The following is a 17,830-nucleotide window of genomic DNA, read 5'->3' on the forward strand; positions in this document are numbered from 1 at the left end:
CCTGTCGCGCACTATACCTACAAATTTCAAAATGGCCGCTATGGCAAGGAACTTCGTGTGCGAGTCCGTCGCACTTGATTTTAAAAAGCAAAGCATTCCCCTGGATGGCTATAAATGAAACTACCCAGTCTTGATTTATATATTTTAATTGCAAAAATAATTCAATTCCTTCCTAGGTGATGTGCGAGGTTCCTCATTATTTGTACTTGCGTCGTTTAAGGTGGTTGGTAAATCAATAATTTATTTATCATGACTCATGAGTTGTGTACACGTTGCCTAATCCCTTCCCAGCAGTTGGACCTGGAACAATGAAACAAACATTTCACTTATCTAAAATAACTAACTGATCAATAGCGAGTTAAAACGGGTATAAGGCAAGGTTCCATAGTCATGCTAGTTGCTAAAAATAACGGTCATTATTTTGTAAACGTAGTCCTATTCCAAAAGCTATCTAAGAAACCTCATAATAATTTTAAAATACATAGATAAATGATATCACTAGATTTGTTTAGTGAAATGGTCTAATTGAGTTGTCGTCTTAACATCTCCCGGTTAAAGGTTGCCTGGTAGAGATTGCTCCAAGCAATAAGGCCACCTTTGCACACAACTGTTTTTTCTGTTTTCTTCTTTCTGTGTTGTGATCCTATACGTGTGTTTTTGTGTGCAATAAAGTGTTCTATCTATCTATCTATCTATCTTCTGGGTGTTAGCCATTTCCCTAAGGGATATTATGGCCATTTCGCTCCGACGTATAGGTACAAGAGGTTATGTAATTCTATAATGACATTTTTTGGAGTCGGTGGCAATAAGTAGCCAATGCCATTTCGCTACGACAAATATGTAGGTATATTATGTGTATGATTACTACGATATCGGAATCAACAGGAAGGCGGTTGAACTTGAGGCAACTATACGGCCTACGTACCTGATTATTTACCTTCACTTACTCAATAGGCACTGCCGGAACGTGAGATGCAACTGATCTTGCATAACTTGCCAACCGCAATAAAAAGAAGCCTTTTCAAAACGAGCTTATGCTAATTGTGATTTGTTGCGACCGCATTTGAATTTACGGCGTGCTCGCGCACGCGTGGAATCCTAAACGGCTCGCAGCTGCCGGTCTATTCGCATTTTACGCCGTTGCATTGGTAATGACTAGCTGATGCCCGCGACTTCGTTCGCGTGGATGTAGGTTTACAAAAATCCCGTTAGAACTCTTTGATTTTCCAGGATAAAAAGTAGCCTATGCGTTAATCCTTGGTGTAATCTATCTCCATTCTAAATTTCAGCCAAATCCGTCAGGTTTTACGTGAAAGAGTAACAACTAACACACATACATATACTCGTACTTATACCTACACAAACTTTCGCCTTTATATAATATTAGTGTGATTAGTGTAATGTTTATGGTTCGGCTCCAAATTTTAGCAAATGACTCGTGATATCGTGAATTGTTTGGCCAGCGGCAATCGTATCGTTCCGCACATTCACGCTAGCCACAAGTGTAAATTAAAAATTTATAACACCCCCGACAAGTGAAGGTTACAGTAACAAGAAAAGAGCTGATAATTTTCAAACGGCTGAACCGATTTTCTTGGTTTATAGCTAAGAACACTCTCGATCAAGCCACCTTTCAAACAAAAAAATCTAAATTAAAATCGGTTCATTAGTTTAGGAGCTACGATGCCACAAACAGATACACAGATACACAGAGACACAGATACACACGTCAAACTTATAACACCCCTCTTTTTGGGTCGGGGGTTAAAAATGAGTTCACTCGTTTTCAAAATTTCCGCGGGAATTCTTAGTTTTTTTAGATAAATATATACCTAAGTACTACCAATACCTAACACACCGAGAATGTTGCATCTGCCGTGTGGTTAGTTGATTTGCTGAATGCAAAGTACAGGTGTCATTATCATCATAATATGCCGATTCACAGTGAAGCCATAACGGAAATAAATGTTAGGTACTTATTATATTAAATTACTTATTAAATGTCTTTGGTATTAGGTAGGTACCTAATCCTAATATTTCTAAAATTAAGTAGGTATATGGTCCGATAAATTATCCTAAAGAACCTTGATATGCGGGTTGTTCATTTTTGAAGTTTTTCTGAATATTTATAGGTAAGTTATTATAATATTTGAAACAGATGACAGCAGATATTCGTAGGTATAGTAGGTACGCCACAGGTCCAGATGGCAATCGGGGTATGAGGCGAGGGGACACTCCGCACGTCACGCCGCGCTATGCCGCACCGGGTTAGCGCGGGGGCTGTGCGGGTGTGCGGGGCGTCCCCACAGCGATTGCCATCTCGACCTGACGCGTACCATGCATAAGTTCCTTCCTACAGTAAAAAGAGATTACAGGAATTAATTATTTGAAGTTTCTATTTATATCGGTGCGTTAGTTTATAAAACGGCTGTGTTTATAAACAGATTTGATATTGGCAAGAGTATGGGAACGTGCGAGAACCGCCTATTTCAGTCGTGTTTCCAGGAAGTTTGCTATCTAAACTCCAGTCTCACTGTTTTAATTTGATTTAACCTTCAAACGCTCGCTAAACTTCTACCGTCTGGTGTGCGAGACGAACAATTTAAATCTTAGAAGTAGGTAGGTACCTACCTAACTAACTTTTAATCTGTGGTAAAGGTAGGTACGTAGTTACATAACATATATAATGTTAGGAATTCTTTCCCTAGCTTTTAGAATAGAATAGAATAGATTTTTATTCAAGTAAACTTTTACAAGTGCTTTTCAATCGTCAAAATAATTTACCACTGGTTCGGAATGCCGTTCCTATCTAGAAGAACCAGCAAGAAACTCGGCGGCTGCTCTTTTCAATTGCAGCCCCGCGCATTGCTGGAACGAGTCAACTTACAACGAGTTTACTTACATAATCTTTGATTAATTAATATGCTTTTGCTAGGCGCATACTTTTAATGGATTTTTTAAACTTGTAAACCGTTAAACGACGATACACCTGCCTATAGATAGATACGGCCATACAATGAATGAGTGATTTGCAACGATTGGCGGGTTTATGGATGGCGGGACGAGCTGCACAAACATAATAAATCATTTGCCGTTCAGTCTGAGTGCGACGAGATATTTAAAGCACGATAAGGGCCGTACTCAAGTCTGTACGTCTGCCATTTCTCTTGTTTTGATTGACTCTTAAGGCCCATTCATCACGTCTTCATACTACAGACTGAGGTTTCTCCGCCACTCGCTCCATACAAACGTAGTTTGGTTCTCATATGAATATGTACTAACCAATCAAACTCAATAAAATTTTGAGATACTCTAGAAACCGATACATGTCTGTGATTTTCAAGATTTTCGTTAAAATATTCAGTTTCCAAGTTATAGTCAAAATCTGTTATAACAACATTGAAGGGACCACGACCAATAGGTAGCTTAATCCGCTAGTTGTAATAACAAACGTTAAATCTTTACAAATAGCCGGGATTTATATTTTGGTCATTATAACCAAAATATCATTATAAATGATGTTGTTACAAACGGTTTTGACTATAGGTACTTATAAATCTTTAAACCCATATAACTTTAATACTAGCAATTAGTTTCCAGAACGTACCCATCTACAAAATTCCATCGAGTTTGATTGGTTGATATTCAAATGAAAACCAAACTACGCTTGTATGGCGCGAGTGACGGAGAGACGGTCGTTTAGGTTTGGGTATTAATCTTTAGTACAAGTAATTTTGATTTCAATTATACAGTCTGTTTACACTCAGTGATTGTACCGTCTGCGTCGTCGGTTCGGAAATAAGATTTTACTGAGACGAAATCAACAAAAATACAACTTATTAATAGTAATATTTTTATCTTCTATGCAGAGGTGATGGCTTCCATGCTGCATTTCCTAATAATGATGATTTTCAAATTTATCATTTGAAGAATATTCAATGAGCAGAGTTCTTTTTGGTAAAGTTTGTCAAAATCTGCTGCACGTTGTAAAAGCTTTCCTCTATAAAACGGGTAACAATTTTAATGCGTTTCTTTCACTAGCCGTGCTTTGAACACCTACCCACAGATGAGTGCGATACAATGGTACGTGTCTAGTGAATTAATGAGTTTATATTTTTATGCACACTATACTCGTAGTTTTGTTATAGTGGCTGCACCCAGCGATGTTGTCGTAGACCTCCACGATACAGTCCATTTTATTGCTCTATAATGCATTTTACTACAGCACGTCCGTTGCATGTTATCAAAATAATAATATGTAGGTATCAATATCTTCTTCATATTTCGGTAAAATAAGATAAATTAGGATCACTCGTTTTGACAAATCTCTACATAGTAGTTAGGTACGCATAAAAATCGCTTCCCGTTGCCTTTTAAACTACCCAATGGATTTGAAAATGGACGATTTTCACCAATAGATAGAGTGATTCAAGAGAATGGTTTAAAACGTATAGTTTAGTATTCTTTTGTGTTAATTTGCGATAATCTGCATTGCACCCGTGCGAAACCGCTAATAAGTAATATAAAGACTATTATTGACGGCTGAAATCTAATATTCTACAATTCTTGCGTGTGATAACTACAAACAGAAAAAAATGGCTTGCTATTTTAAGCCTACTTAATTAATAAAATTATATAGGTAGATAGGTACATGGAAATTTTCAATGCGATCGTTAAATATGAATTGAAATAACCGATTTGCCGACTACTCGCCAACCAACGTTTTGCATGTTAAGAAGATGTCCATAACGCATTCGTGTGTCGACTTCCGTGGCCCGGAAAGGAAAGGAAATTCACATAATAAAGGTACAGGTAGGTACGCTTTAGAGATTCTAAACACGGCCCTGATATTGGTCAGGTTTGATTTCTCAGGGATGTGGTACCTGCCTGTGATTATTTTCGTCTTTAAAGTTTAATTATATGCAGAATCACTACTAATATTATAAATGCGAAAATGTGTTTTATTGTTAGGTACTTAGGTACAGTATGTCCTTCAATCATGCCGCAGCAGAGCAATGGATCGACATCCATCGACAGCTAAGCTTTGTACAGAGAAATGAATTTCCACAGGATTTTTAAATACGTGTAACGAAGTTGTGGGTATAATCTAGATTCTAGTGCATTTATTAAAGTGCATAGCAGGTGCAAACTAAGATTGGAAATAGTAAATAGAGTTTATTGCTAGTTCTTCTTGATAGAAAATTTCAAACCTGGGACTTATTTGGGTCGTCTACTTAGAAGAAAAAACTTACCTATCGCTCTAAATAAAACTTCTAAAAAGTTGGACATTCTGATTCCTGTTGGTCCAAAGCGTGAAATGGCGCTCAAAAATCACGGCTTCGTTACAGTATTATAACGAAAATGTTCACAAACAAATCTAGCAAAAACTGCAAAAAATTAGGAATATTCCTTCGCAACAGTAGGTACCTATAGCCGGTGCCTACAAACAGCTATTATCGTAAAGTGGAAGCTTATATTATTATGTGCGTGGCTACTTGTTCCGTACGTAGGTACGTCAGTTTCTGGCGTGTATGATAGATCGTCAATAAACAGTTTAGATTGGTTGAAGTCTATTATTGACTGCACAAACATCTTGAATGGAAGCTTTTGGACCATTTCCTGGCGAGAGAAATGGGGCCGCTCGTGACGCACGGTTTTACCTCTACATCCGTTCATATTTATAAGCTGAAGAATTTTTTACGTATCCTACTAATTAAAGCTGCCGGGAACTCGAATACTTTCTATTTTTACTAACCTATTTCCATAATAATACATGCTGTCAAGACATCTCAACAATACAGCAGCGTTTAACAAAATATCTTTAGACTCTACTTCAAACAGAGTATTTCTGACTCTGCAATTTTTTTTGTTTAGTTTGCTCGTCTTTTTGCATTCGCTTGTGAGCGACTGCACACTTAACTTTGATTCACAGTCGTTGATTTTTGTTGTTTTTTTGCTGATTGATGAATAGTTCTCACTTCTCTGTCTTTGTAACCAAGCAGATTTTTCACAAAAGAAATTAGAATAAAATAAAATGATATTTTAAGTAGTATCTACACAAACGTATCACAGATTTGTGGAATCATTTTATGGATAAAAGCTCCAAAGCAATAGGCAAAAGCTCAGATTAGTCTAAGTCAGTCACATTCTCTTTAAATCCTTGAAATTCTCCACTTCACAAAATCTACATATTTAGGTATCTTGGTTTTTTCTGGCGGTTTTTTGCATCGGATTCGGATGGGTGCACACTTTGATGATAACAGCCTCCCCGCGGCTAAGCAAAAACTTTGGATATTATTTAAACTCTTGACGCTTCAAGAATTTTTAAGATCTTTAGTGGACGCATGTTTACATTTTATGTAGGTAATTTTTATATTTTGATGGTTCCGTGGACCAATGATTACACTATCTCTATGGATGGTTCGCTGGTTGCCAACGTTTGTTACTGTTTGAACTATCAGACAAATAAACATAGCAGGTATACAAGACGTATGAGGCATATAGTAGTTGCATGTCAGGCAAACCATATTCATTTGGAGAGAAAAAGAGAAGTACTGAGTAAATGCCTTAAAACAGAATCTAAGAAGTAAATATAAGTACCTAATAATAAGTACTAAATAATCGTGGGGCACACCGAACAACACAAGCGATGTCTACAAGTAGTCACGATTTAACGTGACGTGACTGAAGTTGTTTTATTTACTATCCTTCAAACACACTTGTTATTCGTAAACATTAAGCAATTGTTTCCACTATGATCATTGACCATATTACATAGTATCCAAAGTTTTCAAAAAATCGAGCTTCTAATAATACCTACCGATTATTATGCTCGTAACACAACACAACACTACAGCCCCATGAAAGGACAACTGGGATGATGCCTATGTCTAAAATAAATTATTTATTAGGAATATTAAATAGAGGGACTTCAAAAATTCGTAAATTCCATGTCCAATGTTAGTTTTAAGTTTGCTAACTATTTTAAATTATCGATTTAACTAAAAAAGTACGTCCAATTATGTCAAAGGATGTCTATAACGTCACATCTGGTAAATTTCATACTTGAAGCTCCTTTACTAAGCGAGCGTTTTGACATTTGATAAAAAGTCACTGATTTGACTAGTAGTCACGTAGTCATCATCCCTATTAGTTAAGTATCATACCTAAATAAAATTAATATATACATATATTATCTATAGTTAAACATCTATCAATTCCAAATTAAGGCTAATACATATCTATGAGGCTAATGGATACGAACCTATTATTTCATTAAATATTTAAAATAGAAAATTACATAACTACAATCAATTATTAATTTATACAAAATATGTATGTCCGCCGCACCACTGCACCATTATATTAGCCGAATTGTGGGCAGAAAATTACTCGGAGGTCAGTCTGATGGTTTATCCCACGACAGAGGCACCACGATGAATAAATAAGGACTTCGGAGTAATGTTGATTGCATTATTTGCATGCATCGCTTTATGTATTAGATAATCTATTCTATACAAATAAGCTGGCCTAGCATTGAAATACAGCGAAAAAAACAAAAATCAGTTTTGGATCCGATGGTCTCATTACCTAGTGTCTGTCAAGAAAACCTATAGGGTAGGTACTACTACCCGTTGATCTAGAATCATGAAATCTGGCAGTTAGGTAGGTCTTACAGCACAAGTAAAGGAAAAAATCCGAAAACTGTGAATTTGTGGTTACATGACAAAAAAAAAGTGTGTTGTTCATGGACAAACAATTACTTAGTAACTATTTTCAATTTTGAAAGTAAGATAACTATACCAAGTGGGGTATCATAATATTATAAAAGGGTCTTTACCTGTACATTCTGAAAAAGATTTTTATTTATTTTTATGCATAGTTAATAGATTTTAATTTATCGTGCAAAATGTCGAAAAAATACCCGAGTACGAAACCCTCGGCACGCGAATCTGACTCGCACGTGGTCGGTTTTTTTCACACTGTTCTAACTTCTAAAGCACCTGGCCAATATTTCTCTTCACAGCTTTTTGATTCTATATGGGTTCATTTTTTCCTTTTGAGGTACGGAACCCTAAAAATCGAAGCAGGAATTGAGAGGTTTATAGCAGCGAAGCGTGGCGGTCGTAGTGTAATCCTAGGTGCAGATTAGGTAGTAGGTACCTAACTGCCTAGGTATTAGTAGTTAGTACCCTTCATAACGTGAAAGCAATGTCTTTGATAGATTTTTTAACAGCCAACTTTTGTGTTGGAGAAACCTCTAAGAAGCCGTCATTTCTCAGAATTAGAGTGCAGGGTTATTGACCCAATAAATTCCCGATCACTGTTTATTTATCGTTAATTATTATTGTCAAAAATCGAAGCAGGAAGTGAGAGGCTTCCCGGCGGCGCGGAGTGAAACCCTCGGGCCGGAAGCAGAGCGGTGCGCTGCGCCCGGCAGACAAGCTTGCATTACAAATGACGACTAAATGAACGCACGTGCGTCGCTTCTCGACTCAATACTGTGCGTTTGATTTCTGTTATTCAGGGCCGGGTCCATATCTACCTACTATAGACTAATAAATAATTAGGCGACAGCCTAAGACAATATAATTTGGAGGCCAGCTTTGCATGGATACCTAGGTAGGTAAGCTAAGTACGCTTTGAATGTATAGAATTTGTTTGTTCTGATTTTGATTGACTGGTATAGACTATTAAACGATCAACTCACGAGCCTTTTATGCGTAGAGTCTACAGTTCACGAGCTCTTCTATTAGCAACACACCAAAATTGAAAAAATATTAAGTAGGTAAGTACCTATAGCTTTTTTCTACATCTTTCGGTCGCTCCGTAATTCAACTACGCCACTATTTAAGTGTAAACCTAAAACGGGCCTACGGTACCATAAGAAAAATCTTTAGTTTTAATCCCAAAAAATACCGATATCACTTCAGCTTCGCAAGTCGCAACCCTCTGAGTTATGTCGGTTACTTTGGTACCTACTCTTACGTATCTTCTCTAGAAAACCCCATACCATTAAGTAATGGAAGAGGTCACAACGAGGAATATGACTCGACTAGTGAGAGCTTATTGCATCACATGTACATAAATAAAAAATGTCTAAAAAGAAGTCAGATACGGTCTATACAGATTTTTTATTGAAACCATACCTTAAGAAAATTAATGCAAGTAGAGTCAGCAGAAAAAAATTCATATTATATTCTCTATCATAATAATGTTACTTACTGAATAAAATTTTGTAAGGTTTTTTTAGGTAGGCAGAGCGAATTTATATTATGAAAATGAAACCGAACAAGCTTTGTTTCAAGTTAGTGTTTTGTTTCGTGGGTAAGTGACCCATTAGATATCGTTAATACGTACTCAATTACTTTATTACATATGCTTAACGAATTGAATTGCTAGATGATGGACGTCGCGTGGTCAGTTCTAATAAATTGGAATAAAATGATCCTTACAACCGAGAGGGTTTCAAGTTTCAACTGCCTTTAATGTGATTTTTGATAGCTTCGATATTTTTATTTAGTGCTAGATAGTTCCGAGAAGTGTGGGGTAAGACCGTGGAGACTTATAACATTTGTTGACATAGATATCCGAGCAAATATGGTTTTTGTGAAACAGTTAAGGTAACACCATGTAGAATTTTTTTTTTCTGGAGTCAATGTGACCCCAGATTAAAAGTAAACCGAATGAACGTGAGCACCCACGCGTCTTTATTTTAGACGTTTAACTGGATTCAATTACTGGCATGCCGCCAGTAATCCTTGCCTTTAACCTGCGCGCAATCCCGCCAGCCCGCGTGCCAGCTAACGAGTTACGAGCTCGGTACGATGCTGTAAACTTCTTTTAAGGCTTTGTACACACATAACATGAAGAAGGAAATACTGACAGGACGTCACACCGAACATACGTGATATGAGTACTTTTGTTCCTAACACAAAGACCTGTTTGAAATATGTCACACGTATAGCGCAAATGTAACAGCTTGGCTTCTACGTTTCTCAGGCTGAGATCTCTATTACTATTAGTATTTTGACTTTGATCAGATATTTCCTCAAAAATGTTACAGTGGTTCCAATTTATGTACTTACCTTCATCCAGGTCGTATGCCAGAAATGGCTGAATGAATGCTGTGTTCACAACCAACAAAATAAATCTAAATCGTAATCATCTTACCTTAATTTTGTCTTGGAACGTTTTTCAGGCAATAAAATCCATTTATAGAACAGGACAGGTTTTTGTCGTTTTAACTCTCTCTATGGATCTCAACCTTAGTGAACCAGTCCCTCACTACTTACATTTATTTACAAATTCCTTCACCTGCGTTGGCACTTTTCCATCGCGCGTTATGTGTGTCAGAGCCTTAAGGTACTTACTCCTTTTTGGGAACTTATTTTCTTCTTCGGTGGACGAACAACGTCATAAGTTTACGCGTCTGCTTATTTTTAGAATTAAAGACTAACTTTGTTACTAAGGTCATTGTTGCGGGCAGCGATGAATATTTATAATTAACTTTGAACTTTAGGTAGGTACGTTAACATCCATTTCAGGGAGAGTAAATAACTTATAAATAAGAAGGTGTTTCTGTTCATCTACTTACATAATATAATTATTAAGGAGCTAATGAGAGGCACAGAAATAATTTGAACATAGTTAAGATTCTGGAGACGAACAATATCTTTTTATTTTATTTTTTATTTATAGACACAAAAAATCCTTAAAAACTATCTCTCGCCATACTGCACCGCATTACCTATTACTTTTATCGCGCATGAATATCTCCTACCTAAAGGCCCCATTTCTCGTGTGGAAGAACTCTAGTTATTTTATAGCATGCACAGTACACGATCGCAAGGCCTTACACATTCAAAAGATAAAAACATAAACATGCGCATGATACAAAAAGCTAATTTTGAAAAAGTAATAAACTAGGTAAAATGTTCATACCTTACCTAATAAAGCATCTTTGCCTACGTGTATGTTGCAGTAGATGTGATGTTCGGTGGGTACCGGCTCAGTCGGCGTTTCTGCTCCCGCTTCCATCAGTTTCAGCTTCGCTGATAAATCTTGTACATCTGCGTGAAACAAGGAAATACCTGTCAAGTCTGAAATATAAAACTATGCAACACAAGCTATATTGATAGTTCAATAGCAAGTCTGCAGGGCGATCGGCTAAAAATGTATCAATCATTAAAGGACAGCATCAATGTCAAAACATGGTATTTAGCCAATGGGATTGGCCAAAAACCATGTTTTGACATTGATGCTGTCCTTTAATGATTGATATATTTTTAGCCGATAGGCTCCCTGCTTTCATTTAGCTAAAAAGTGGTTAAACCCTACAAGTATTTTATGAGTTATCGCCAAAAGCATGGGAATTTAGAAAGACGTAACTCAATCTCTTTTTGGAGTAAGTCGATTTGAGAAAAAGGACGGCAGCAATAACATTCGCTCACACTTGCATCATTCACAAATAAGGTGACCAGATCTAAAATTATTATTTCTTACAAAAATTCTTGATACATTTTATCTATTGTAATAAAAAAATATTTAAGAAGCGTCTCGCGTGCACGCCTATAATCGGTGCGGTGACGAGCGTTACTTGCGAACTGTGATTCGTATTAGCAAATATTTATTTATTTTCAAAAAAATAATAACATTAAATATAACATACTACTTTTTAATAAAGACATAATTTCAATTATATCTTTGTATTTAAAAAAAAATCTGACTTAAAAACTTATATGTATTATATATTTTGCCTGATTCCTTGACAGAGCCCCTAATATTATGGCAGGAAAATTACTGTTATCTGGTAATGCAACTCAGTACTCACGCTTCAATGTCTACAAACGCTTTGGAATTCACTTGTTGAACCTAAATTGATTTTGAACAAGTGTAAATTAAAAATTTATAACACCCATGATAAGTGAAGGTTACAGTAACTAGAAAAGAGCTGATAACTTTCAACAGCTGAACCGATTTTCTTGGACTATAGCTAAGAACACGTTTGATCAAGTCACCTTTCAAACAAAAAAAACTAAGTTAAAATCGGTTCATTAGTTTAGGAGCTACACAGAGAGACAGATACACAGATACACACGTCAAACTTATAACACCCCTCTTTTTGGGTCGGGGGTTAAAAATGTTCTGGAGGATTTCTATTATTGAAAAATGTTCTGAAGGATTTCTATTATTTGGTGAATACTGAATACCTACTGTACCTATACCTTACGTGACTATGTAAAGAAGGGACACCGCGCTGACAAAAAGGTGTCAAGTGAAAGTTTATCGCGTGTATAAGAATGTTTAAATATTCTTATAGCCCCTTTAAACATCAGTGATTATACAGCCTGAATATTAATTTATCCATCGCCTCCTAAGAATAACGCAATTGTTTCCCTCGCAGGTACACTTACGCGGGCAATTGAAATTTTTCAATTCCAGGCAATTTAGGCATTTATGACGTCACGACCACGTGAAGCAATTTACTGCAATACCTACCCAGTATAATCCCTGAAAATTTCAGCACTGCTACGCAAAATAATTGCTCCAGATTGCTCCAGTCCAGTGATTCTATACGTGTTGCCTAGCAACAATTGACTAAAAAGTTGCCCATGTAAGCGCACCATTATTTTGGTGATTAGTAAGTAGATACGGTCAGCAAAAGAATAATTAAGTATATATAACACATAATTTTTGTAAACAATACGAAAACTCAAAACAAGAACTCATTATTTTATTGAATATCAACCATTGAAAGTTGAAACAAAAGCTGAAAACCAAATGGGGCATTGAGGCTGTATAATGCTACTGTACTCTGGTTTTGGTAAGCAACGCAAACAAAAAACACCGTTAGCTATTGTTCCCAAGCCGGCCACGCAGGTCAAAATTAGTACCGCACATGTTCAAACAAACTCGTATTGTTTACGCGGAGTCGCGCCTGTGTTGCTGGGCGTCTCTACTCTACGAAGCCACACCGAAGCTAGATTTACGATGTGATGTGAAAGCACACTCGAACAGCGAACTTTGTGCAGTGATGCCAACTTAGCAACTTTATAGCTAGATCTAGCTATTATTTGGTGACAGACAGCCACAATTTAATGAAACTTGTAGCTAAACTTTTTAGCTACTTTTTCTAGCAACTTCCACTGCCTCATTCAATTCAAATGCAGAGGTAGAGAGTATTCTCTCAAATGAATTTAGTGAAAAATAAGCAAAGAAACCGAATAAGTTTGTTAACTCTGAACTCATTCCTCCGCAGTAGAGACTTCCTCAGGAAAAGTGGTAAATGTTGCTATAACTGTGTTTTGCCTAAAGATGTTCTGCATAAAATGGGTACTCGGAAAAATATTCAAAACCAGCGAAAGACCCGGAACCCCAGCCATCGAAATCTTCCTATTTAATTAATTAGTTTTTAAATTATTTTTATCTTTTATTTTATTAATTTCTTATTATAAATTCTTTTGAGAATAAATTCTTTAACCACATTTTTTTTATTCAATGACGTACACCGATACTTTAGACATTTTTAACTTTTACAATGTTAGAATTAAGGAAAATAAAAATGATTGTTAGAAATTGTCATTTTATTGTCACTTACCATAATACCTACCAAGTTCGTTAACGTAGTGTTTAAATACTCTTTGCCTAAGTTTTAACATTTAGCACTATCTAGCAACTTTTTGGGGTAAAAAAAACTGGCAATCTAGCAACATTTTGAAAAATGTCTAGCAACTGGGAAAGCTAGCAGTTGGCAACAGTGACTTTGTGTGGGCTAGTCTATACGGAGTCGTACTGATTCATGGCACTTTCAGTGGGCGGCTGGGACAAACATACAATAATTCAACAATCTTGAAAACTTGTTTATGGAAACAAGGTGTTTACCGAATTACCGATTTACTTACTGCAAAAAATATTTTTAGAGAATACACTACACTGATACATCAGTTTAGCTTTGCTAGAGATTTTGTTTCTTGTTAACAGATTAATAATTGCTATACTTATACAGAATTTTGTGCCTTCTGGAAAACAATCGAGTATTGGGCCTCCTCCCCAAAATTTTATATGTGATCTCTTAAATGTTTGAAATATTGGGAGTACTTTTTGCAGGTTCGGAAACACATATCACCTTAGAAGTTAGAAGTCTATTTCCTCTTGGCTGTACCCTTGATGGTAGAACTTAGTTACAGCCCTGCTCCTCGCGCTAGTAAGCTGAGACATGAAAATGCGGCCATTTCGCACAAATTTAGAGTTGGCAGAACCTGACCTTTTACCTGACCTGTTAAAAGTAACCTTTACCTAAGTACCTTTAAGTACCTTTTGACCTGTTAAAAGTAGCACAGACACGTTTATTTCTTGGGGCATTAAACTCATTCTGGGATCCTTTTTTTTTGAGGCCATATTTTCGAGGACAGCTAAACTAATAATTATTTATTATTATTTGAATTCATACAAGCGCAGACCGAGCATACTTTTTTCTATGGTAGAAGTATTCATTTCTTCTTAAGGCTTTCTTGCGATCATTTGTATCATCTGTATTGTCTCAATGTAGCAAAATCGCATATTTTACACTCAGATAAAAAATGTCCTTGGCTACGTTAAATAAGGGATTAGAATTTTTATACGATTAGATCCAACGTTGAGGTAGATGTTAATCGTTGTATCTCTTGATATTCAAAAAGCGTCGTCAGTTTCGTTAGAGTTGACTACATGTTAATACATATTATGTTCAAGTATAGTATAGTAGGTAGGTAAGCCTTGTCCGCAGTTAGCATGGAGGTCGCTCGTACATCAGCGTCCTGAATAAATAAACTGTTATTGAAACTAATGCTTGTGCTAATACTGTATCTACATCTTGTTTGAATGGTTTTTGTTTGTACATTTTCGAAAAACAAAAAATCAAGATAGATGGGTAGGTAATGTAAGTTATAATTCTACTGTCTCATATTATGTACGTTATTAATAACCGTTATTCTGTTTGTACTTTATAGCTTAATATGCTTGCTCTTGTAGATATTATTTTGCGATTATACATTGAACAATAATAATTGTAGTCTACATAATGCGCAGTTGATCATTCTTACTGAAAAACATAACGCCTACAGATTTTCTGTGAAAATATTACTTTCAATAAATATCTCTCCATTCCTGAATGTTAGAAAATTTTATTCATCATAAATATTTAATTTATGAAAACTTTGAGCGTATCTAAAAAATAGTATATGATCTCCGAAGAAGACATCATTACTTTCTTTGATATGAGCTTAAGTTTTTTTTAATGAGTTTTTTTCATAAATATGTATAATATTTGTAAAGTGTATTTGACTTGACGACAGCAGCAATATGTTGATATGATTTATCTTCATGTAGGATAGATTATCGTGGACCAAAGCCAACTGTCATCTCTTGTTTATCAGTGCATGTTATAATGATGCCAGTTGAAGGTAGGTACCGAAAGTATATACATACATATTATGTATATTTACTGAGGACTAAAAAATGGAGATGTTTCTATTTTTATAATGTTATTCCATGACTTGATTGTATACATCTTGTACCCTGTTTCACTCACTCATATAGCCAAGTTTCATTTTATCGCTGCGTTGGCTCATTTCACTTAACGATTTAGGTCCTCATTCGCCATCTAAAACGTTCGGTGAGAAGCTTCACTTCATAAATCCGACAATTGCTATTAGACAACATGCTAATTATATTATTGGTAAGACAGACAAGCTTACCTGACTTTAACGCTAATTTCAACGTCCTCCATTGCTTCGCGTGGTATAGCGTCAACGTTAGCACTACCACAAAGAACACTACACACCCACTCACAGCAACAGTCAGTGTCGAGGTCTGTACATCCCATTCGAGTTCATCTTTCACTTCACCACTATAATCCGAGTACTCGTAATACTCGTAATCACTGGCCGGTTCACTGGTATCATTGTCTCTTTCAGTGTTGAAGGGCCAGATGCGGACCTCTCGGAGAGGCTGGCAGATAGTGTCGCGGTGCAGTTCGCAGGGGAACTTGACCACGAAGCGGTGCGGATCGCAGCGAGTGCAGGGCACGCAGGCGCCTCGCTGGCGGTGCCACCAAGTGCGCCCCCGCTCACACGCGCCCTCACCCGCTGCGGGCCCGAGCGCCAGGGTAGCGATCACCAAACACCACTTTGCTACCTCTCCTCGCATTACCTGAACAAATAGAAGGTTTTTAGGCGATTCTGATATATCTACATCAATATTTACATTTCAATGAGTATTTATACATCCATGATTTCAGTAAAATTATGTCTTCAAATGCGTATCAAACGGCTGTTTGAAAGTAGATAGTTCGAAAAGCTGTGTAGGTTCCTACCGTTCAACATGTATTTGGTTAAAAAATCTTCTCTACTAAGTAAAATCTTTTATGAATAAAATTGACCTATTTATAAAATTTCTTCGCATGCCTATTGAATATTATTTATGTAATATGTTAGTAGAAGTCTGCAGAAATGTTGGAAGGTTCGTAGCTACTGGCGCTATGTGCGATTTTTGCATTGTGCGCCATTGAGCTTTGGAGGAATTGAAGATTCTTTATTTATATTATTTACAGCCTAAATATCTTGAATATCGTATTAATAAAATCAATTTTCTTTGCTAACCATACCTATGTTTTTTTTAAATTACAACAGCAGCTACTGACTAAAGATGTTGATTTATCTGGAATTCTTCGAAGTACAAATAAGAAGTAAGAACATGTATTGACCATTAAATTTAAATTCCACTACGTTAGTCTAGGTCTTGGAATTCAGTCCTACATTTGCAGATTCTAAGAATAGCGAGACTTGTTTAAGAAGAACTTCTTGTGAGACGTGAATTTTAATGTAAAATTACAGTTAATTACAAAAAGCATACCTATTAAATAACAAAGTGTACCTATATATTTGTGTATTTGAAAGAAACATAGATTGTATTATTAATTGTATTGTCATATTTTTGCATACTGTGCCTACTTAGCTATGCCCACTACATAAATATATGTAATATAAATTATTATTATTATCATTTTTTACGTAAAACTTTATAAAAAATATTTTTAAGTAATATGCTGACCATACTTCAAATTACTTAAGGGCAAGTTTCAATTAGGTATTTATATTTAAACTTTTATTTACTTACCTTAATGCTGAAAACCATGTAGATCTGCTATTGCTATGGTCCCGTACAGGTCCTCATCTCTTAATTGAAACACAAAATCCGACTTTCACTGGCACGTCACATCTTTCCATTGGCATACGTTTGTGCATAAATATTAATCCAGTTAATTTTATGAAAACTTTACCTCATTAATACTTGTAAGGCATTCTGATATTTACTTTTTACTTATTAAAGACGCAAGGGTCGCCGCGACGCTTCAAACACGATCACTATATATTGCGTCTGTAGATCGACTCACGAGTCACGAATCATGATCACGAACGGCGAACAAGCGCGGCAGCGCGCGCGCACCCAACTGTATGTTTTATATGTGTAGAAGTGGTGTAGAATAATTGCATCTAGTGAGCCTAGTGAGTACAGCTGAGTACGACCGATTTGTAGCCTCAGGCCTTCTGTTGCTACAATCATACAACTTCCAGCAGTGTCTCCATGTACCTACACCATACCTACACAGTAACTAAGATATACCTAGTACAGTAAACTCTCCATAGTAACCGTAGATGCTCTGCTAGGTAAGTATCATTAATCTATCGTCTATCTATTTACCAAAATACACTAACTACCTAGGTACACTGTAATTTTTTGTGGTATATTTTTAGTAAATAGACAGGTACGCCGTAGTTTAATGTAAGAC

At 36.2% G+C, this 17,830-nt stretch overlaps 1 protein-coding gene across 2 annotated transcripts; it reads right to left on the reverse strand.

Annotated features, from left to right (window-relative positions):
* Positions 1-128: 128 nt before the first annotated feature.
* Positions 129-17,497, reverse strand: LOC123866247 (tumor necrosis factor receptor superfamily member wengen). Of its 2 annotated transcripts, none has more exons than XM_045907700.1 (4): positions 17,158-17,497; positions 15,738-16,191; positions 10,945-11,072; positions 129-300 (listed from the first exon to the last, which is right to left on the reverse strand). In XM_045907700.1, the coding sequence occupies exons 1-4, from the start codon at positions 17,173-17,175 to the stop codon at positions 277-279; spliced, it is 624 nt and encodes a 207-aa protein (XP_045763656.1). In that variant the 5' UTR covers positions 17,176-17,497; the 3' UTR covers positions 129-276. The 2 variants fall into 2 exon arrangements, with proteins under 2 accessions (XP_045763656.1, XP_045763655.1); XM_045907699.1 differs by having other exon boundaries at positions 10,950-11,072; positions 17,158-17,495.
* Between the last annotated feature and the right edge of the window lie 333 nt (positions 17,498-17,830).

This window comes from Maniola jurtina, chromosome 6, assembly GCF_905333055.1.
Source record: "Maniola jurtina chromosome 6, ilManJurt1.1, whole genome shotgun sequence".
NCBI classification, from domain to species: domain Eukaryota; kingdom Metazoa; phylum Arthropoda; class Insecta; order Lepidoptera; family Nymphalidae; genus Maniola; species Maniola jurtina.

Coding starts and splice junctions, on each gene's coding strand:
- LOC123866247 (XM_045907699.1), bottom strand. Junction 11,073..15,737: donor GAAATTAGCGTTAAAGTCAG/GTAAGCTTGTCT, acceptor TGTTTCACGCAG/ATGTACAAGATTTATCAGCG. Junction 301..10,949: donor AGGCAAAGATGCTTTATTAG/GTAAGGTATGAA, acceptor TCATTGTTCCAG/GTCCAACTGCTGGGAAGGGA.